This window comes from Protopterus annectens, chromosome 5.part0 (genome assembly GCF_019279795.1).
Source record: "Protopterus annectens isolate FY-2018-M chromosome 5.part0, PAN1.0, whole genome shotgun sequence".
NCBI classification, from domain to species: Eukaryota; Metazoa; Chordata; order Ceratodontiformes; family Protopteridae; genus Protopterus; species Protopterus annectens.
Window position 1 is genome coordinate 1,127,380,989 of NC_056735.1, and position 24,621 is coordinate 1,127,405,609.

At 37.3% G+C, this 24,621-nt stretch overlaps 1 protein-coding gene across 2 annotated transcripts in view; it reads left to right on the forward strand.

The window, feature by feature from the left end:
• The window catches only part of EIF5B (eukaryotic translation initiation factor 5B), a 3,606,765-nt gene that overhangs the window by 1,875,322 nt on the left and 1,706,822 nt on the right, over positions 1–24,621 (forward strand). For both annotated transcript variants that reach the window (XM_044070982.1, XM_044070983.1), the window contains one exon: positions 3,010–3,151. In XM_044070982.1, the coding sequence (XP_043926917.1) occupies positions 3,010–3,151 (142 nt within the window). The remainder of the gene's footprint in view (positions 1–3,009; positions 3,152–24,621) is intronic.

Below are 24,621 nucleotides of genomic sequence, written 5' to 3' on the forward strand. Positions count from 1 at the left end.
CAGATATTTAGCTTTCATCCCTTTTATTGTTTCGTGGGACTTCTTCAGAAAAAAGTAAAAATACAGGATCTGGAAAGGAAAAGCTATTTATAGCTTAACAAAGTCATAAAATTACAATTAACCAATGGTTAAGGTTAAACACAAGTGATGTCCAACAAGTAGGAGGTACAAGACAATGCTACCAATGAGTGGAAACATGTTTCATTACAGTTTAGACTAAAGAAGTTTTTATCATAGGTTAACAGGTAACATGCTGTATCCAAATGCAAGTGAAGTAGAATTACAAACAAATAGATGATGGGTTGAAGTCCTGTGTAGTTAACCAATGTGGTGGGTGTCAGCAGGGAAGTTAAAGTAGCTCATGTATGTGATCGTATTTCAACTGGTTATTACAACTCTTATAAAAAAGTATTGTAATCTCAAAAGGCAAGCAACTATAGCAAAACAGTAAAATAAATCATGTAACATGAGGCTGCACACTATTAAACATAAAATAGCCAGGTGAATTCAGTTTTACAAGAATATGGACATCTGTATGGGTAAGTACAAGAATGTCTTAAAAGAAAACTAAAACATGATAGGACAAGACGCCTCAACAAGGTGATTGCAAAATTATTATACAGTTCTGTATCATATAAGCAGGCATTTATTATATATTGCATATTGTAAGTATAAGTTCTTTACTGGTAAAACGACAGAACGTCAGGAGCACCAGCGTAGGGCGCATTTGATATTGATATTGTCATTAAGTCCAGGGTATGAGTCAGCCCCTAAAAGGAGTTGCCACTTTAATTCTCTTACTTCCAGCAGAGAATTGCAGTCTCCTAAGAAAACATCAATTTGGTCCAGGACAAAGAATTTGAACCCATTGAACTGATGGCAATTGTGGCTGTGTCTACCTAAGGCATTGCTGTGGTCTTGGTTTCTGATGGCAGCTAGGTGCTCCTTGGTTCGATCGGAGAGTTTTCTGGTTGTTTTGCCGATATAGAAAGAGTTGCAGCTGGAGCAAATAGCTGCGTACACAACCCATTCAGAATGGCAGTGGAAATTAGTCTTGAAGGAGACTTTAAAGTTGCAGTGTTGAAAGGTAAAACTGTCTCCTGTGTAAATGTGTGGACAGACAACGCAATGTCCACAATATATATATAGACACACACACACACACACGCGCGCGCACACACACACACACACACACACACACATTCACACACTAATGTCCATTTCTGTACAAAACCCCTACAATCCTTAATGGAGTAAACATAGAAAACTTCATAATTCACTAACTCGTAATATGTTAACATTTAAAACTTGGACATGAAACGTAAAATAGGGCATGATATTACGAAAACAGAGACCAGCACCCATAAGGCAATAGTAAGAAATTTTAATGAATTAATGAAAACCACTGATGATGGTTAAAACCACTGATGAAAGCAATTTGCCGAAACCGGTCTGGTTTTTATTAAAATTTTCTTACTCTTGTCTTCTGGGTGCTGGTTTCTTTGTTGTTGTAATATCATGCGTGTTTGGTCCGCGCATCTACCATACTTGCTAGCCTGGACTCTCTGTAAAATAGGGCATGCAATACTGTATTCCCACCAACAAGACTGCTATTTAGTATTACTAAATATTTCTAAAATGCAATGTTTAACATTTCATTTTTCAATCAGAATTAAACCAGATATTTCATAAGGAACTCATTAAGCCCCCTAGGTTTCAGTATGTCATAAAAATAAACCATGCTTCCTCTCTCAGTAGAACATCAGAAGCATTCAAGTATAATTCTGTAATTTTCAACATGTACGTAATAAAAGTCATAACACCAAAATTACTATTATGTTTTGCTGAAAATGCAGCGTCAGTGGACTAATGGGTGAGTTGTTTTTGATATCTGTAAGTTGCTCTTGTATTCTCACCCTTAGCTTTCATATTGTCTTGCCTGTATATAACTTATTACAAGGACAAACAAGTCCATATATTTCCATCTTTTGGTAGCAATTATATGACCTAGGAACCACAAATCAACCATTAATCATATAATTATTGTCTTTCCCTATATACTTGCAGACAGCCTTTGTCTTTGTTCTGTTTTTCTCACTACTCATCCCTAAGTGCACCACCCCCCTCCCGAAACTGGGCAAATTCCTCTATGAGATATTCAGCTTTACATTTATGAGTAGTGTTTAAGAATCCCCCTTCAATGAGGGGGGCATAACAGGTCACTACATATAGATATATATATATAGATAATATATATATATATATATATATATATATATATATAGATACACACCTTCCTGTTTAGCTTTATCTTTGCTGTTTTTCCATATACTCCCTTAACACTCTAACCATGAATTTTTCTAAAGCAGTGATCCCACGGCTGGGGCCTGCAGCTACTGTTGTGATGAGTCACAGCTTATTGTATACATTAAGAAGATAAGTGTAAAAATGATTAATTTTTTTTTCAACTTTAAAATTTTTTGAAATTAGTTGACATTTTAAAAAGCATTCTGTAATTTCCTTGTAGTTAAGTAAATATTAAGACTGGGATTGTACTTAAACTTCTGTCTGCATTCCCTATGTGATAATTCAGTGTTGAAAGCAGTCAGGATGTGGGAGCGTCCCTCAGAACCCAATACACCAGTAGAATCATCTGAAGCACAGAAAGTCCAATCTAATTTCCAAGTTTTAGTTTGGAGCTTAAGGAAACACATACATTTTGCAGCAGTACCAAAATAAGTGAAACATTTCACCTAGTTTTATTTGTTGTCTCCAATGTTTGTGATGAATTTAATCTATTGGTATGAGCATTTTTTTTTAAGATTGGTTGTTGTATTGTTTTTGTAACTGAGCTTTTACATCTGAGTTTGACTGAAAATGACCAGTCAGTGAAGCCCGACTACCATTTAAAAATAAAATCTTATTTTGTTTGTGGAACATATATTTTGCAGTTCAAAAATTCACGTTTAATTCAGACTGATGATTGCATTCTTTTGTCTTGTCTTCTAGTAATTTGAGAAACCGAGGAAGTTCTCTCTGTGATATAGCAATTCTCGTGGTTGATATCATGCATGGTCTGGAGCCACAGACGATTGAGTCGCTTAACCTTTTAAAAGCCAAAAAATGTCCATTTATCGTTGCTCTTAATAAGGTGAGTTCTTTGTTTAGAGTGGAGTATTTTTATTGCCTTCAACAAATCACACATCTGACTTTAGAAACGGTTCTTAATGGGTCTTGCAGTTCATCCTTTCATCAACTCATCAGAACCTGCCTTGTCATTTTTCCCATGAGGGGGACCTACCATTTTTCTGAGGTGGTCCTTGTGCCATGATGCTGCTGCATGCAGATTTTGGGAGTACATCTAGACCCTTTGTCCATTTATTTTTGTTGGAGCTTGATCTTGATACAAATCTGTGAAGAGTTCCGGCTACATATGCTCTAAGTATCCCTGTGCCTGCCTGATTATTAACTGACACCTGAGCCAACACTGCCTTTTAATGTATTTCAGAAGAGCACATTGTGATGCACTACCTTAAAGTATCCCAGCTTCAGTTCCACAAATAAGACATAAAAGGGAAGAGTTCCTGACCTACCTTGTTTTGAAAGTGCCTTAAGCAGTCTTTAGAAAGAAGCAATGAAGGCTGTCAGTCCTCACATGATCTTGCCTTCTCCTGTGCTAGTCAGGTCACAGAAATTATTTGTGATGGCCCAGTTACAGCAGTTTTGACTGCTCTGTAATACTTGGTGTTGGTGAATAGGTCTGATTTTGCCTCAGCCTGGAATGCCAAGGCTAAAGACCAGTGAGTATTAAATGTGGTCTGGTTGGGCCACATCATAATGCTAACCAAAAAGATCAAGCTGCTTCAGCAGACCTCTTTTAGTAGACCCAAATTCTTTTGAATAAGTTCTGCAGAAATTGCCCTACGTTTAGTAAAAAGGTGCACGAGTCTTTATTTTTTATTTTAAACAAGAAACATCCTTTTTAAGTTATCATTTATGACATAAGCCATCATATATTTATACAAATGAAAACAGAACATAACGTTTCCATTTGCAAACATTATATGTATCACTTATCTATCCAGTCATTGTCTGTCAAGCATTACAAAGCTCATTCAGTTCCTGACTTGCCTTCAATTTTATTCCTCCTCTAAAACATTATTCTTTATTTTTATTTTATTTTTAGTTTCCATTTGTTTACCCAGACAGTCTGACTGTACACAAGGTGACCGTTTTCAGTGGAGGCTCTGGGAGAAAAGCTCCAAACACACAGTAAACAAATTATAAAAAAAAAAAATAAAATTATATAAACATAGCTATTTTGTGCAAAGAGCATAGAACATATAAAAGGAGTAAGAATTAGAATTTTACTAATGATGCAGCATACAGTATTTAGAATATTGAGAAACAAACAAGATATTATAAAACAAATATAGAATTACATGAATATAAATTCAAAAAGATGTTTCCATAGACAAATAGGGTCATAAAATAGAAGTCATGACTATAAAGGTGGCCTAAACACCTGGTTCACAGTACTATGCTCTAAGTGAAACTACACAGTACACCTGTGATTTAAGGATGTTGAAAGTCAGGAACAGGTGAAATTAGTCTTGTTCTATACAGGAACATATCCAAGCTTTTGATAGGAGATCTTTTAAGTAGGGATTTTGAAAGTATGTTTACTATTTAGACATCTAATGTCAGGGGGTAGAGAGTTCCAGGCCTTAGCAACTGCGTAGGAATAAAGAGATTGTGCTGAGTTATGTATGCAATTGGTAACAGTCAGTAGGGTGGTATCGGAAGATCTTAGTTGACGCGCAGTATTATAGAAGGTGAGCATATTCTGTGTAGATTGTTCCCAAAATTCCCATTTTCTTTCTACGTAATTTGCCCATACCTGTGTCTGAAGATCCCAGTTACAGTTGTATCTCTTGTATTTACAACTTCTTTTTTTTTTTTTTTTCAATAATCATTTTTTATTATTTTTCACAACCATATTACAAATTCACATATTATATACAATATATACAAAATGCTTCCATTGGTTAATTTCACATATATATCAACCTCATGTATTGATCAAAGGTACAGCACTCACAATCAAAAAGAAAATTAAAAAAAAAAAAAAAATCCAACATTAACAAATCCAAGCCAAGTCTTTTCTGTACATTTTCTATCTAACCAAAGGTTGATTTAGACTATATTCTGGTTCCCGAGAAAAAGTGGATAGTAACCTCTTAAGCCAAAATAATAATAAAAATTTGCTCCCAGATTTTTATGTTGATATTTTTCTTGTGATCACTAATTAACAGTTTATGCGCTAAGATGTGTTTTATTGCCAACAATCTGAAATTTTCCCACGATGTCTGGGCTGGGTTCAACCAATTTGTGGCTATATATAATTTCATTAATAGGCAAATATTCATAATTACAATCGTTTTTGATTTATTTAGATTCTCCGGGGGAATATGAAGAATCATAAACCCCCAAGAGAGTGTTGAATTTTGGTAACCCATTTTTTGTAACTGCAATTTTAATGAATTCCACAATTTATAAATGCACTTACAACTCCAGAACATGTGAAGCAAATCTGCTGTCTGATCAAAGCAATGTGGGCATATGGGTGAATTCTTCGCATCAAATTTGTGCAAAGTGAGACGAGTATAGCATGCATTGTTAAATATCATCAGATGCGTAAATACCAATTTCTGAAGGGATACGGACTTTAATGTTAATTTAAATGCCTCCAATATCTTATTGTCGTCTGGGAATATCACTTTCTCTCTCCAGTAACTCGATAAAAGAATATAATTATTGTACTTCCTCTCTTTTATCAATTTATATGCTGCGGTTATATATTTTCTATCCTGCAACAGCGCTTCCCATAGATTACAAGAAATGATTAAATCTTCCCCTTTCATTTCAAAGTTGTTAAAATAGTTTATAACCAAGTCTTTTAGCTGTCTTACTATAATTAAATAGGAAATAGGGAGTTCTATTTCTTTTAAAATATCCTGTACTGGTACTCCTAGAAAAGGATATAAATCGAGTACAGTTAACTCCATGATTAAAGGGAATTTCTTTAGATCAATCAATTGACCACCAATTGTTAAATTTGGGTTCCTATGAAATGGTTGGAAAACCATCATATATTTTAGTAAATTTAAGGAAGCGAAAAGAGTTTGAATTGCTGTTACATAACTTTTGATGTGCTCCATTAGCTTATATTTACTCATTGTCCAATTATTTAAAAAGGGTAATGCTTTAGCGTTGACTCCCACTTCATTTATATGCTTGTACGTTAAGAGCACCCACTTGGGTGTCCATTTTCTATTATCACTATCGAAGTAAGACGTCTTTAAAATCCTATTGGCCTGAATCACTAAATAGTACATTTCGAAATCTGGTAATTCCAGCCCCCCCTTATTTTTTGGAGCCATCAATTTTTCATATGAAATTCTCGTCTTCCTAGGTTCCCAAAGAAATCTTCCCAATCTTATATGAAGCTGTTTGAAGAATGTTTTGGTAATTCTGAGTTGTGCAGCTCTAAAAATATATAACATTCTAGGAAGAACATTCATTCTTATGATAGCTGCTCTTGCCATCATCGGTAACTTCAATCTACTCCATCTTTCAAGATCCAATGTTATTTGATCTGTAGTTGACTTTACATTGTTAATAAAAAAATCTCTATTTTCAGTTGAGAAGACAATTCCCAGATATTTTATCTTTTCTTCCGTCAATACTTGTCCTATTAATGGTAGCATTGAAAAAGGTGTGGGTGTCTTTAATGGGAATATTTTAGATTTTTTAAAATTTAGCTTGTAATTGGAAATTCTCTCATAGATTTCTATTGCAGCTAATATTTTTTCAGTATCGGAAACAGGTGTGGTATAATATATGTTTAAATCATCTGCATAGGCAGCCATCCTAACCTTTATTCCATACAGTACAGGAGAATTATAAAAAACATTTTGCTTAAGGTGTAAAAATAAAGGCTCCAAGTAAAGATTAAATAAGATGGGAGATAATGGACAGCCTTGTCGGGTACCATTTATGATTTTTATCCTATTCGAGCATTCGTGATTTATAAATAAATTTGTGTATGCATTTCTATATAGTATCCTTAACATTGAGATAAACTCCTGCGGTATATTAAAATAAGGTAATGTATCAAATAAATAATCCAAATTAACCCTATCAAATGCTTTCTGAGCATCAATAATTAGGGCATACAAATTCAGGTTTTTATATTTCGCATAAGAGATTAAGGTATGGAGCGTTAAGGTATTATCCGTGGTCTGCCTCCCATCCATAAACCCCGCCTGTTCCTCTGATATTATTGGGTTTATTACCTTTTTCAGCCTACTCGCCAGAATGGATGTCATGATTTTCATGTCCATATTCAAAAGTGATATAGGCCTGTAATTATCAGGATTTTTGGAATCACCTTTCTCTTTTAATATCAGAACTGTCCTTGAGGCATTAAAATGAGGATCATTAATTCTATTTAGAGTGATATAATTAAGTCTGTGACAATACACTGCTCAAAATCTCACTAAAAGATTTGTAGAATTCCGAGGTCAAACCATCTGGGCCTGGGGCTTTGTGAGGCTTTAGTTTCTTGATTGTTTCGGACACCTCCTCAACTGTAATCGGTTTGATTAAATCTCTATGAAATTCCTTGTCAATATTAGGGAAAGTGATTCTCTGTAAAAAAATCTTTTCTGTCTTTATCTTGCAAGAGTGTCTGCTTTTCACCATAAATCTGATTAAAAATTTTTTCAAAGGTCTTCATGATATCCGCCTTGTCAGTATATGTAGTATTGTTATAGTGTATTTCAGTAATTAATCGTGTTGATTTCATCTGGTTAATAATACGAGTATTTACAACTTCTAATACAGTTAGTTTAGACTTTGATTTCCATTTTCTAGTAATTGCTTTTTGGTAGCCAACAGCATTAAACTCAACAAAACCATACTATTTCTAGGCACTTCCAATTGTGTATCATCGCTTTTAAAAAAAAAATCTCCTTAGTCAAATTTGGTTACCCCGTATTTTTGTTAAAGTAGTTTGCTGGGAATTTTTCAAGTCTGCCAACTTCTTACACACTCCACAAATATGTTCCCAATTACATCTTTCTTCCCCCTCGCACCTCAAACATTTGCACTTTGAGGAAAAATTCTTTGGAGTTTGCTTGAGGCATAAAAATAACTATGCAAATGCTTTCAGGAAAAGATCCTAAATCTTCTAGACTTTGTTGTGTATTTGGGAGCCATACATATACCCCCCATTGCTTCTTTGTGTATTGCTTATCCATTCTCTCTTCCTAATACTTTTTAACCTCCCGTGATAGGTTCATATAATTATCATGGAATATTTTATATGCTCTACTAATTATCCCTTTAACTGGAACTTCTGTTCTCGATTCTACTAAAAACTCTATCAGTGCTGGTCTTTCACTTGGGATCCTACTATTTTTGTCTTTACCTATACTCTATCAGTCCTTGATAGGGAAAGGCATTCTCTAGCCTGCAGTTATATAAATTGTTGACCTCTTCCCATTCTATTACCTTTCTGTATTTGCTCCAGTATCTTGATTCCTTTGCCAGTTTTCTTCAGTATGTTTTCACCCAGTAGTGTGGAATTCTGTTTTTAGCCTTAAAAATGGAATAGATTATTTCAGTCTATTTTGGACCTCAGCAACTTCATTTGCTGCACATGTTAACTTTACAGTGTCTTATGCTTTTCTTGTTGCAGGCTGTTTTCGTGCCTCATTGGGCATGTTGCATGGCTTTTTGCAGCATTTCTATTTGCTGTCTACAAAGGGAGGCCCTCAGTTTTGTCATTGGTAGGCATCACTTCAAGAGTTCAGTGTTGCTTTTGCAGATTTCTTCAGTGTCTGGTTTACTAGGGTATTGGAGTAGTGATTGAGGCCTTACAGGGGAAGGTTCTGTTTATTTTGTCTTAACTGGTTGATGGGCTGCTTGCAGCCATGTAAAGGAACTTCTTAGTAATAACCTTTTTGACTGCGTTTTTGTAATCACTGGGGATTAATGTAAATTAGGAGTACTCTGAACCCTTTTCAGAGGAAAAACTTCATAGTCATGGGGTGGCACATTCTTTTAGTGTTTTTGTCTTTCACTTTGATTCCAGGAAGTAATGACTTTGTTAGCACCGGTTAGTTACAACAGTTTTTGCTTTCAAATCATACTTTATTTGCTGAGGATGTTGGCCATCTTTAGTTTGCATGATTCTGTTTGACAGTTTCATTCATTCTTGGATTTTTCTCTTATGTTGTTCCTGGGTTGCTGGTCCCTACAGTGTTGGGCATTACCTCACTAATATTCTAGTGGACTTCTTATTCCTTTGACCGAACCTTTACGAAGTCCTTATGATGGATACTTCATGCGGTGTGGGGAGCTTACTTTTACTTTGTTGCGTTTTAAAGGTTGTTGTCCACCGGGAGAAGGGACTTCCATTTCCACAATTTATAACTTCAGAAAGTCTCCTTGGTCTTAAAGGCTTTAGAACAAAGCTGTTTCTAGAGGTACACTCCATTTGCTTGGACAGTTAATACGTAATGTGTGGGCTAGAAATGTGCACATGGTTATATTTCTTGTGCATGGAGGCAGTGCCTCGTATGGCTAAGGATCACAGACAGGAGGCATCACTCCTTCAGTATTTCAAGTCCCACAGAAAGGGAGTAAGGTACTGGACTTTCTGTGATGCTCTTCAACCCTGCTGTAGAGCTTCAGGTTCAGAGACACTTCTGGCATTCAGCATTCCAGAGTTGGACTTAATACCCCTAAGATACCTGTATACTCTGGTTCATAGTAACTTTAATTGTGCTGATATTGTGGTTAGGATCACACATTTTGATCATTTCTGGTCCAGCATTACATGGCTGAGGCTGTTCTTTCTTAACGAAAGATCAGAAGCAGCAATTTGGATACTCAATTGAACTGGCATGTGCTGTTTGGCTAAGCCATTCAGCAACCAGTAATTGATAGAGAAGAGTCCTCCTTACTATGGAGGAGGACTTTTATGGTACTCCTTGTACCTCCTCCTGTTTCTGTTCTTGACCCAGCTCAGAAGAGGAAAACATTTCTCTGTTTCCCACTGAACATGTCAGTGCAGATTTTAGGTGAGAAATACCAATTTGTTTGGTAGGTAAGAAGGGTGTGATTTCATACCATTAGGCTGCTGAAGGTCAAGGAAACAGTGGTTGAAGATTTTAATGTCTCTAGTCGTTGGGGTGACCAGACTTCATGCCAGGGCCTGGCCCCTAATGTAAAATGTTAGTGTCAGTCCTCCTTGTGGGTGTTGCGAAAATGACTGATTCTGCCTAGGCAGCCTTTCACTCAGTTAACCGGTGCCTACAAGTAAATGGCAGTTTTCATTTGGGGGAAGTGATACCTTGGAGACTGGACATTTTGCTTTTGGATGATCCCAATCAGTTTCAAGTACTTGTATCAAGTGAGTCTTAGTTATTTCTCAGTTAAAGTGCATTTATAATTTTTCCATCCATCATTGTCTTGTGGTGGGCAAGATTGTGGCAGGCACTGGCTGATCCAGCAGTTCCTTAGAGGAGGAGTGCATTTCTTTAGTTCATTGAGGAACACTCTGCTTTCAGGAGACTGAACATTCATGACTGTGAATTTTGCCTCTGGGTGGAGTCCACTGGTTCATCATTGTTAGTTTGCTGCTTGTAAAGTGCATTTTCTAGAATCATCACTTCTACTTACAGGTTCTTTGTTCAAGGCCTGCTTTAAGGAACAGAATTTAAGTTTGTTGTTCCTTAACTCTAACCTACACTTCCTGCTGAAATTCCATTTCTCATCTGTTTCTTCTCAGTTTAGTATTGCACCACTTCATCATCACCCATTCTCTAAAGCATTCCTCAGTGTTCCATTGTTGCTCCCCAGACCTTTTCTATGCATCAATAAACTTCACATATGATCTTTCGCCTTCCATTTCTGCTGTAACACAGATGATGTGATGGTGCATTCCAACTAGTCTGTTACATCCATATTACAGAAGTTGCAAATAGATTTTCCACTCTTCATTCATTGGCTAGGCTGTTTGAAACCTCTCTAAAATGCCTGCAAAAACTCTTTACAATAAACTGTGAATGAATAACTCTCTTCTAATTTGGACCAGTAAATAAATCTGTGCTTTTCTTGAGCAATGACATCTGTAGGTAAAGGCATTCTGCTTGCACAATTGGTATATGGTCTCACCTTGGTTGCAGTAGTTTTCTAAAGAAATGCATACACCATTCAAACTGTCTCCAACTCCATCTTGTAGGTTTCCCACTCGTGCTGCATGTAGTAAACACCACAGCATAACTATGAATAAAGCCATTTGGCTCACAGTTCACTTTCCTCCTTGTTTATCTGCTTTTTAAGCTCCTAATGGCAGAATTCTTGCCCTGCTTTGCCTCTAGGTGGTTTAGGTAAGTGCCAGCTTTAAATTTCTGAAGTCTTAATCATTTGATGCTATTTTTGCAAACACCCGGAGCTAGATGTTATTGCAGTGGTAGTGACTTCTTCATTGTTGGTCTAAGATTATGGTAGCTCCTACCCTACCATCTCAGATATAACATCTTGGCCTTTTTGCTACCAGCACAAAACCTATCTGAAGACTGATAGAGCATGCAAGTGCTTCTCCTCTGGGCACATTACCTAACATAGCCTAAATCCTTATACACCTTATTTGCATGTCTTTTGAGCTGTCCCATATTTATACTGTCCGATTTAACTTCACACACTTAAGTTCTTGCATATCCACTGGCACTCTTACTCTTTCACACACACTTTATATATATATATATATATATATATATATATATATATATATATATATGGATACCATACATTTGGTCGAATTACACTTTGTCGAAAATGATTCCAGGCATTTGACTTCACTGAAGCTCACTTGGTTGAAGTTCATTTGGTTGAAAATGGAATATGGCTTCTGCCCCACTGCAGTGCAACCCTGGAGTGAGAATGTTAAATAAGGGTGTGTGTGGTGGGCACAGCCCCCCACATTGGGGGGTATGGGGACACAGCCCTCAACATTATGCTAATTGTTTTTACTAAAGATATAAATCAATGCATTTCTAATGGATATACCTTCTTATAATGGTGAATACATTAAAATTATGTGGGGGGGGCTGTGCCCCCCACCCCTCCCCCTTATTTAATATTCTCACTCCAGGTTTGCAGTGTAGTGGAGCAGGGACTATATTCCATTTTCGACCAAGTGAGGTTTCAGTCGAGAGCTTTCAGTAAAGTGTAATACCTGGTATCATTTTTGAATAAGTGTAATTCGACCAAATGTATGGAATACATATATGTAGATAAATATATATATCTATCTATATATATATATATATATATATATATATATATATATATATATATATATAGATATTTATATATATATATATATATATATATATATATAGATATTTATATATATATATATATATATATAGATATATATATAGATATAAGTATACACACATATATTTATATATAGATATATATATATAGATACATGTATACACATATATTTTTATATATATATATATATATATATATATATATATATATATATATATAGACACACACACACACACGTGTGTGTGTTTAATACATATATAAGCTGTGTGCCTTTCTTTTTCTTGCTTTCTTTACCTCTCTCTCTCTCTCCTTACATTTGTACTGGTGTACTTTGTCTCCCCCCCCCCCCCATTCTTTTCTCTTTAAAGGATAACCACCTACTGAAAAATGTTTTTCAGCATATCTTGAGATGTTCTACATTACTAATGTCTGTGTATCAAAGTAGGTTTTATTTTCTAATTTGTTATACCTCAGTGCCCTGAAAGCGGGGGTGCCATGGGTAGCATGATTTTTGTTTTACAGTCAATGCCTTCACCTTCCTAATAAAATAATAAATACATGTCATTTTAGAGGGACAGACATGTCACTGTCATTTACTGTGGTGTAATCAACAGCTTACAACAGTACTATGACTGCCTACTTTTAACTATCAGCGTCAATCCTCATTTTTAATTTTTGTTTTCTTTGAAAGTAACAACTGTTGGGTGTTGAAGTTTGAGAAATGCAGCCCCTCTTATAAATGGCTGTTACTTCGCCCGAGATGGTTTGTGTTGAATTCACAGATTTTAATATTGTAGCTAGAATGATTTTTTGTTAATCTTCCTTCCCAAACTTACTGATTTGTATCAACAAAACACTGTATGCATTGCAAAATTTTGTAACAAAACACCTGAAGCAGCAGGCACTTTTACAAGGAACACAGTGTAGAAAAAATACAAACTCCTATACTGATAGAAAGTTAGATTAAGATGAAAATATTGTACGTCTCTGCGGCACTCAGAGATTGAGTAAACAGAAAGATAACTAATTTGTAAGTAGCTAAATTGTGATTTTTTTTTTTTTTTTTTTTTTATCTGTAAACCAAGCTTCAGACACCAGGCTACACTTTATCTGAGGTGTGATGTTGGCAATCTGTGACTGATAATTCACATTTACATAGCATTGTTTGAGATGCTGTTTCCTTAATGGCTCTGCAGTTGGAGTAGGTGACCTAATCTAATTACTCTGCCACTTTTAGTAGCCTTCATAATGAAACAAATGAGACAAGTGCAGGAAAGAAGGCAAACCGAAATAAGTTCAGACATAAGCAAAATGGAATAATTACATGATGCTTTTTCTCTGTGTGACTTGTGTAGTTTTAAATTATAGGGAAGGAAAATTGTTTTTTTAGAAAGAAAATTTCACATTTTGGTGGCATTCTCTTTAGCACTGTATATGTAAACTTTGTACATTTCACGCACATGTTTATTGTACCTTAAATGTTCAGACCTCAGTGTTTGTATAAGTACTTGTTTTGCTTCTCTATAATTGTGCTGAGAGAGAATTTGATCCATAGTGATCAGAGTTTCTCAAATTAGTTAGTTTCTCAAATTCTCCAGATCTTTTGGGTTTCTAATACCATGACAGGAGTGGACTCCATTCCTAAGTCAAAGTATGATTAAAGTTCATGAAATTAGTATTGTTTCAGTCTTTGTTAGCCAAAAGTGCTCTTTGCAGCACCTGCAATGTGCCCAGTAATTCTTTCTGCAATTTCCCCAGCGTTGCATGTATTGGTAGTATTTCTAAATACAATTGTAGATTCTTTTTTAGAAGACCTGTTGCTCCTATTACTATTGGAACTGTCTGGGTATTTTTCTTCTACATTGCTCTCGATTCTGCCTGCAAATTCTGATATTTTATGACTCTGTGTGTGTCTGTTCTCAAGGCACTGTAGTCACTGGGTGTGGTGAGATCAATGTTTTTTTCTTCTTTTCTTGGACCACTATATCCAGTTTTCTAGCATCTATCTTTTGAACTGTTAGTAAATGATGATCCCATGTAATGTAGACCATCATTTTCTATAATCCTTTGTGGCTCGTTTTTCCACTGTTTCTTCAGTCACTTCAATGCTATAATGTTTGTACAATCTCCAGTGCAACAGTCTTGCCACATTATTATGCTTTTCAGTATACAGCCCTCCTGCCATTAGTATGTTGCGACCAGCAACAAGGTTGGCAGCTGTTTCCAATTCTTTTTTACAAAACCTACATTTGTCTGTTTCTCCCACATGTTTAAAGGGCTTTGCAAATCGACATGTATGTAGCCCTTGGGTTGCCAATATTATCCTTTTTTGCCTCTCCTTAACCATTCCTGATCAACATGAGGTTCTTCCAGAAGTTTTCTATACTGGAAACTATATTTATGCATTTTCCACATTTCTTTCCTTCTCATCTGTTCCTTCACCTTATATTCTTTCTTTTGTTTTTTGGCACATTCAGTTGCTGCCTGATTTTTTATCTACTTGTGGTTTTATTTCTGTTTCTACTTGACGCTGATACACTCCTGCTAGTCTAAGCAGGGAAGTAATCTTAGATTTATTCTCCTTATGTTCCAAAACTTTCACGATGTTTAGGTCTTCTGAGGTCAGCAGATGTGTATTGAGTCCCACAATTGCAGATCTGTACATGTAATCATTTTCACGGAGGACTATCCCTCCTTCAGAAGGAGAATCTATAATCTTGGTATGCACTGATTTTTATAAATCATTTGGTGAAAATGAAGCATCCTTGTTTTCCTATCTAATCTGTCAATGCATTTTGGGGCCAGTCAATCACTCCAAAACTGTAAGTTAGGACAGGAAGAGCAAATTGCTTTATAGCTTGGATTTTGTTCCTAGATGTCAATGCTGTTTTCAAGATTAAAATTATGAATATGTTGCCTGAGCAGGGTAAACGCTCCAACTAAAACAGCCAAACACAGTAATCGAAAATGAACTAAAAATAGTCTGAGCAAACCACAGTAGATAAGCCACGAGATCATGTAAAAATTCCACAGAACTTCAAGAGTCCTAATATCCCAAACGATAAGAACAGAGACTCGTTCAGTTCACGAACTGTTCTTTAATAAGATCTAAAACAAGTACAAATACTGGTACAGGTTAGCGCTTTCACCTTACGGCTTCTTCAGACCTATTGATTTCTCCAAAACATCCCACAATTTAAATCTAAAAAAGTGTGAAAACTACTCAATGCCAGCACACACAAAAGATACATCAACAAAACATAAAACTTGTACTAAAACAAATGTACCTAATATGTGTATATATAAAAACAACCTATACGCATATCTATACAAGTGTATGAGCATAGAAAATGTATATGAGCTTGAAAAATATATGTATGTATATATTAATAAAAAAAAAATATATATATATATATAAAATATATATATATATACATGTATATCAGAAATATATATATATATACATGTATATCAGAAATATATGCATATAAAGTGAAATACAATAAATGTATATAAAAATGTTTAAAAAATGTGTAAAGCATACATTTTCAGTATATGAAAACAAATCTGAACATTAAAAATACCTAAAAATTATGTACATAAAATAATATATAAACCATTATCAAGAATTGATGTATGGACATATATAAACTACAGGAAAATAGTATATTTCATGTCCTTAATCCCCTCATTCTAAGGAAGGGCTTGATCGAAACTTTCCCATTAATACCAGGGTATAAATCAAACCTCAATCTCATAATCCAGGTTTTTTCTCTAGCTTCAGTATATGTCTTAATATCACCTCCTGTAAACCCTATATTGACCCTCTCTACGACCTTAAATCTAAATGTGTGGGAACCTCCAAATTCAGTAACATGTTTCGCTAAAGCATTAACTTTAGAGGCTATCCTGATGTTATACATATGTTCACGCATTCTATCTCTTAAGCTCCTATTAGTCTTCCCTATATAGAATGCGTGACATACTTCACAATGTGCCAAATAAACAACATCCGTGGACATACAATTCTCTCACTCTAAATGTATATGATCTCAAATCAACAGGGTGAACAAATACGGGTTCAGGATCAATCAAATGGCAAAAATTACAATGGTCCACAAGGCAATGTTCCATAAGATGTATCAATATCTCTTCTTAATGTCTCCTTATGATGGCAAAGGAGCCTCTTCAGATTCTTTTTATTCTTGTATATAAATCTCAGGGCCACCCCTACAGCTTCCTTAACCTCTGGGTCAACTAATAAAATTTCCCAATGTGTTCTAAAAACATCCTTGATTTGACCCACATCTTTAGTGTAAAAGATAGGGCATACCACATTGTCAACTTTCAACCCTCTTGGCATAGAGGTATGTCCAACTTCACTATCACCACCTATATGGCTAGAAACATAGGGAGCAGCTACCCCTGATCTCAATAGGTCTATCCCTTGTGTCCCTTTATCTATATCACTTGTACTGTAACCATGCACCATAAGTCTCTCACTTATGTCATTCAACTCATTCTTAAATCCTAAATCGATGGGACAATACCTGGAAATCCTCATCGCTTGCCCCTTAATAATGTTATCATATATATATCCTGGATGCATGCTATGACGATGTAACAATACATTTTTATGACACAACTTCCTATATAGTCCTGTATTTATCAAGCCGTTGTCTAACTTCTCTACATAAACATCTAGGAAAGGTATTCTCACCTCAGAATACTCGAAGCTAAACTTTAAATATTCTGTTAATGAGTTGATCTCATCAGTGAATAATACCAATTCTTTGGATGACCCTCTCCACAACAGGAAGAGGTCATCCACGAGCCTCCTATAAAAAGAGACGAATTCCATGAAGCCAGGTAGCTGAAACATAAATCTATGTTCCCATTTAGCCATAAAAAGGTTGGCGTAGCTATTGGCACAAGATGTGCCCATAGCCACACCATCCCTCTGAAGGTAACATTGATCTTCAAAGCAAAAGACATTGGACTCCAATGATGGTTTATATATTATTTTATGTACATAATTTTTAGGTATTTTTAATGTTCAGATTTGTTTTCATATTCTGCAGATGTATTCTTTACACATTTTTTATACATTTTTATATACATTTATTGTATTTCACTTCATTTATTTATTTATTTATTTATTTATTTGCAGTTGGTTTACCAGGATAGTCCATTGGGCCAAATGAACCCATTTTCAATGGAGTCCTGGGGAGAAAAGCTCCAAATAAGGTTACAGTAGGATTTACATCCATATTACAATAATTACAAGAATTTTACAAATATAATATACAATATGTGGTAGACAGAGTACTGTTCACATTAAAGTTAGAGCAAACACTTTTAGGAAGAACAACTGGTGGTAAACATTTTAGATGATACAGTCTAGAGAAGGTAAGCATTTCAATTTAGAAAAGTAAGAAACAATTGCAACAGAGCTGACAATGTAGTGAACAAAATTGTTTTGTTTTTTTTTCAGTATGGATCATGAAGGATGTGAGCATGAGCATTCCCACTGGGAAAGTAGGTGAGAGTGAAGAGATTTTTTGAATGTAAGGTGGTTGAAAGTGGTGCGAATGGCAGGAGGTAGGGAGTTCCAGAGTCGTGCAAAGCTAAAGTTTAGGAGATATTTACCAGGGGACGCTTTGGTTTATATAATTCGATTAGATTTTGGTTGTTAGATCTAAGTACCCTGCTGGGAAGGTGAAATTTAAATGCAGAAGAAAGAGATGGACAGAGGTCAGGTTTGAAAATGAGCTTATGAGCAAGAGTAAGTTGAGAATAGATAAGTTGGTTAGGAAGTTCAAGCCATTTTAATTTATGGAGTGAAGAGCAGTGATGGCTTGAAGATTTATGGCTGGTAGCGAATTTAGCAATTTTATTGTAACAGGAGGAAAGTTTTGTTTTAAGGGAAGATTGGATGTTGGTTAGAGAGGGCTCCATAGAAGAGAGGATGAGGAATGAGGTAGAGAGTGATTTTAGTGGAGGGTGTAAGGTAGCGAATTTGTCGGTATAGCATGCCTAGTTTTGATGTGTTTTTTTTATGTTGAGTTGAATGTGATAGTTGAATTTAAGGTGACTGTCTATTTGAACACCAAGTAATTTAGCATTGGACACCAATTCCAGGGATGTGTTGTTATGGCTGTTAATTAATAGAGAATTAGTACTGGTACAGTAGTGGTGAGGCAGGGTAAATACCATTAGTTTGGTTTTAGAGGCATTAAGAACAAGGTGGTTATCTTTCATCCAAAGTTCAGTGGAAGAGAATGCATCTTGTGTAAGCTTTTGTAGTACTGGGAAGGATGTAGCAGTGCAGATGATAGTTGAATCATCTGCGTATTGGATAACGCTGGAGAATGGAATAGAGTTGTGGAAGTCGTTGATGAATATATTAAATAGGAGAGGACCCAGTATGGAGCCCTGGGAACTCCGGTTGGGGTATTTAGAAAAGAGGATGTGGCCTTTTTCCATTTTACTGCTTGATGTCTATTTGATAAGTAGCTAGAGAACCAGGACAGTGAGGAAGGAGATAAGTTGAGTTGAGAGAGTTTGGTTAGAAGGAGCTTGTGAGAGATAGTGTCAAAGGCCTTTGAAAGATCAAGTAAGAGGGTAGAGACAATATGACCTGAGTCCCGAGCTTTATTTACAGTTTCTATGAAGGAGAGGAGGGCTGACATAGTGCTGTGGCCGGGTCTAAAACCATGCTGAGTTGGAGTGAGCAGATTATACATATGCATATATTTGTGATATAAATGTATATATTTCATATATATATATATTTTTATTCATATATACATATATTTTTCAAGCTCATATACATTTTCTATGCTCATACACTTGTATAGATATGCGTATAGGTTGTTTTTATATATACACATATTAGGTATATTTGTTTTAGTATAAGTTTTATGTTTTGTTATATCTTTTTTGTGTGCTGGCACTTTAAGAATGAGTAGTTTTCACGTTTTTTTAGATTTAAATTGTGGGATGTTTTGGAGAAATCAATAGGTCTGAAGAAGCCATAAGGTGAAAGTGCTAACCTGTACCAGTATTTGTTTTTATCTTATTAAAGAACAGTTCATGAACTGAATGAGTCTCTGTTCTTATCGTTTGGGATATTAGGACTCTTGAAGTTCTGTGGATTTTTTCACGATCTCGTGGCTTATCTACTGTGGTTTGCTCCTACTATTTTTAGTTCATTTTCGATTACTGTTTTCAAGATTAGTTTAAATTTTCTAAAATATTCCTTGCCAAGTTTTATTTGCATTTGTTCGTATTTTTATTGTTGATCCTCCTTCAATTCCCAAATATTTATACACTCCCTCTATTTCATTTATCTCTCATTCTTGTCCCAAAGTGATGTTTTCTTGGTGTTGCAGTTTTCCTGCTTTAAAGGTTGCTTTTTCAAATTTATCAAGACCAAATGACATTCTTGACTGAAAAAGTTTTGACAACTTGCAGTTGTGCTTTTCAGTTCGTCCTCTCAGCTGTACAGTTTTAAATCATCAACTAAGAGAAGATAAGTCTTTACACTTAGTTGTTTTCTAGGAGCCAAATTGTAGCTATGGCTTAAGCTGTTAAGTCGACAGCTTAATGGGTTAAGGGCAAGGCAGAATAGCAGCTGTGACAGAGTCACAGTAATATCCCTCTTTGGATTTTTATTCCTGCTAAAAGAATTTGCCCTTTGTTATGGCTTAATTGCAAAGTGGTCTGCCACTGTTTTATGGTCACTGTAATGTAGTTAATCAGTGTAGGGTGCATCTTACATATTTTTAAGCACTCTTTTATCCATAAATGTGGGATACTATCAAATGCTCTTTTGTAGTCAGTCCATGCCATACTTAATTTCTTCCCCTTTTTTTTTACAGATGTTCATCGTGTTTCACTGTTGCAGTCTTTACACTTGGGTTATCCTGCTGGCAGGCTACCCGCAGTCGGCCTGCATTCCAAAGTCCTGGTCCAGCGTCTGTTGCTGTAACACCTCTTCCCTGACGTCAGTGCGCCAGGGGTATAAAAGATGCAGCCGACGCCATATTCTTCAGTCTTTCTTGCCATGCGGTGCCCGAAGCAAAAGCAGTTTGCAAGTGCCGGTCGGCCGACTCCTGAGATTTTCAAAATTGAATTTCGGAACCGAAGCGAAGTCTTCAATAAAGCTAAGTACCCCGTTGTGGAAACCTTTTCTTGCTCCAGACAGATGTCAGTAAAAGTTAACAATTGTATTTCTTGTGGGAAGCAAATAATCTCATAAGGATTTTCACTCTTGCTGTGTTCCTTGCCTAGGTCCTGACCACGACGTTGCTAGTTGTCTGTTTTGTGCTAGATTCAACCAACGCACTATTAAGCGTCTGATTTTTCTTTACATTACTTTGGCTGAAGGTTTAACTACATAATGCCATCAGAACCACCGACCGGAGTTCATAAAAATTGCTAAGACAAAGGACAGGCATCCGAGGTCCAAAACTGACGACGAAGCCTCTTCTAGGCCAGTCGCCGGGTCTCAGTGAGACGCTTTTGCAGCCCCTGACACCCGCTACCTCAGAGCCACAGGCCACCTCCGACTCCCACGTGGAGACAACTAGGCCTCTGGAAACTCAAGATATTGGGCCTACGGAAACTATTCCCTCAGATGGGTCCGGAGCTGCTGAGCAGGCATCTGCTTCTGAGGGTGTTTTCAGACCTACACAGCTTACTATCAAGTCCACTTCAGCAGCGAAGGCAATTAAGATCCATGCCTATGCTATTTCAGCTCATTACAATACGCATCCTCCTATTTTCTCTCATCCACTGCTAAGACAGTACCTCAGAGGGGCAAAAAACATAAGACTCCCAAGGAGATCACTGATACCTATATATGGGACCTCAACTTTGTTTTAGAAAAGCTTACACTACCTCCTTTTGAGCCAGCCAATACAGCTGACATAAAATTCTTATCATGGAAAACTGCTCTGCTCCAGCAATAACTTCAGCAAGAAGATTCTCAGTTGCAGGCATTAATGGCAGTGGAACCTTTTATCATTTTTCATCCAGACAGGATTTCTCTAGGGACAAACCCAACATTTATGCCAAAGGTAGTATCCAGTGTGGCTTTTAACCAAACCATTTATTTGCCAACATTCTATCCAAATCCCCAGAATAAAGGGGAGAGATTTCTGCACTCTTTGGACATACACAGGCAGCTATGCTTCTACTTGGACAAAAGAAAAGCTTTCAGAAAAACTGAGCAACTGTTTGTAGCATATGCTGCAGGGAAGGCTATCTCAAAGCAGACTATTTCAAAATGGATAGGACACTGTATTTGTTTCTGCTATGCACAGCATGGCAAGTTGGTACCTAAGAATATTAGGCCACATTCTACCAGGGCAGCAGCCACTTCAGCAGCCTTTCTCAGAGGAGTACCAACCAAGGAAAGTTTTGAGGCTGCAACTTGGAGTTCAGTGCACACTTCTACCAAGCAATACCACTTACCTCTTTACTCTGTCTAGAGCAGGCTTTGCCACTGCAGTTCTGCAGGGCGTCATAGCCACTCCTAATCCTATTTAGATCCAGCCGCCCTACCTCAGCTTTGGGATTCAACCGAAGTGTAATGACTGCAACAGGGAAACACGAACATAGTACAGTTGTGTACCTACCATAAATGTAGATGTTTGAGTGTATTCACTGTTGCAGTCCAGGTTACCCTCCCAACATCCCCCTTTCATTGCTGGGACTTATCTGTTCTTCTCTATTCTATACAACCTATGTAGTGTATTTGCTTGTAGATGAATGTGATGATGTTCTTCGTCTCACATTGCTGCAGTCATAACCTGTGGGTAGTCCGCTGTCCTCGGTCGGCCCGAATACCAAAGAGCTAGTCTGGCTTCGGTCATTGTCGCTCAGAGCTGACGTCAGTACGTAGTAGTACTTAAGCGCATGACCGACGCCATATCCTCAGTCTTTCTTGCCGCGTGGTCCAAAGCAGAAGCGGCGTTTGCAAGTGCCGTTCGGCGTTCTGAAATTTTCATTTATCGGGTTTCAGACCGAAGACCAAGTTGGGCTAAGTACCCCGTTAGGGAAATTTTTGTCTTTTCTTGCCTCAGTTATCCGGATGTCAGAAAAAGTTAATAATTGCATTTCTTGTGGGAAACAGATACCTCATAGGGATTATCATTCTTTCTGTATTCCTTGCTTAGGGCCTGAGCACGATGTGGTCGGGTGTCACTTTTGTGCTAGATTTAATAAGCGCACCATTAAACGGAGATTAGACTGTGCCAGGCTTGTTTTCGGTAAGCGGTGTAACTATAACATGCCGTCGGATCCTCCGACGCCCGCTACCGCTAAAAAGCGTAAGGATAAATCTTTGAGGTCTAAACCGGATGAGTCGTCCGTTGCGGACGCCGGTTCTACAGAGCCTCCGGTTGAATCTGTGGATCCTGCCGAAGGTTCGGCTGAATCCCAGGGGGAACCTTTACTTTTGCAGGAGTTGGCCTCTCAGGAGGTAGGCCAGGCTGAGGGTGCTTCTCAGGTATCTGTGGTTCCATCTTTACAAAAGGTTATTAGGCCTTCTACTTCAGTGGCTAAATGCCATGCTAAGGCCAAACCTTGTCTTGTTGGCCCTGGTCATAGTTCTAGCTCTTCAGCCCCTGTTCCTAAAAAGCATATGTTGAAAATGGCAGAGGACTTGATTACTTTGATCAGGGGTTCTATGCCCCCCCCCAGAGAAGAGGCCTAGGGTGGAGGCAGATTTAGAGGGAATGGATCATTCTTCAGACTACTCTGATTCCTCAGCTGAAGAAATTCAGGATTTCCCTTCCTATTCAGATTCGGATGCAGAGGACTCCTGTCCTTCTGCTTCCCCTCCAGAGGATTTTTCTTTTTCTGAGACCTTACATTCCATGAGGGAACATTTCAAGTGGGAAGGTCAGGATTTTTCAGATTCTCGGAAGAGGCTTAGGGAATTTTTGTTTTTGCCTCAGCATAGGCCCTTGGCTATTCCTCCTGTCTTAGATGTTGTTCAGGATGTGTTTTCTGAATCTTCCCTTAATCCTGATTCTTTGCCTCCTGCCCCTGTTAAGCCAGACCGGTATTACAGGGTTCCAGAAGCACATAAGTATTTGTACAAGAGTCCTAGAGCTGATCCGGAAACTATTATTCAAGGTCCGAAGGGTGTTAGGGCTTCTGTGGCTAAGAATCCAGTTCCTTTGGATAAAGATTCTAGAGCGTTAGATAGGTGGGGGAAAAAAGTGTACACCTCCTCTACGTTAGCTATGAGGGTTTTGAATTGCCAATTTCATATGCTGAAGTATCAGAACTTTTTGTTAGGCCAATTGAAATCTAAGGTGGATGCTTTATCTGAGGATATAGAGTGTAAGGAGCTCCAGGAGTTGGTTCATGCATCAGATCAAGTTGGCAAACATTCTTTGCAGTCTGGTTTCGATGCTCTTCAGGCTTCTTCCAGGGTGGCTGCTACAGGTTCAGTTATTCGTAGACATGCCTGGCTTAAGGATCAAAATTTGTCAGAGCATGTTAAGGCTCGGATTTTGGATGCTCCTCTTCAATCTGAAGTACTTTTTGGTCCTCCTGTGGAATCAGTTTTGGAAAGGATGGAAGATAAGGCTAAGTCTATGCAGACGGTCAAGGATTTTCTGCAGGTGCAGCCCCCTAAGTTTAGTAGGAATTGGCCTGCTAGAGGATGGTCTTATCCTTCTTCGGACTATCAGTCTAAGGGCAGGTCTAGACGTGGTAGAGGCAGGGCTCACGCTCAGGGTTCTTTTAGACCTAGGACTTGGAGTTCTCCTGCACAGTCTTCTGGTGAGGGCAGGGGTCAGCCCTTTCGTAAACAGACCCAATGACCTGTATCTTCAGCTGCCAGACCCTTCTTTACTGGCAGCTCCTCTAGGAGGAAAATTGGGACTTTTCAAACAAAACTGGCATTTGGTCACCCAGGACAAATGGGTGTTGGATATAATAAATCAAGGTTACAAGTTTTATTTTCACACTTTTCCTCCTTTCAAAGGCATGCCGGATGTGCCTCCCCAGCAAAGGCTGGAGGCTCAGGAACAAATTTCTTTGCTTTTACAGATGGGGGCAATTCAGGTGGTCCCTCCGTCAGAAGTAGGCCTAGGATTTTATTCCCTTCTATTCCTAGTGCCAAAGAAAGGAAGCACTTGGAGGCCAATTCTGGATTTGTCCATTCTCAATACCTACCTAGACATT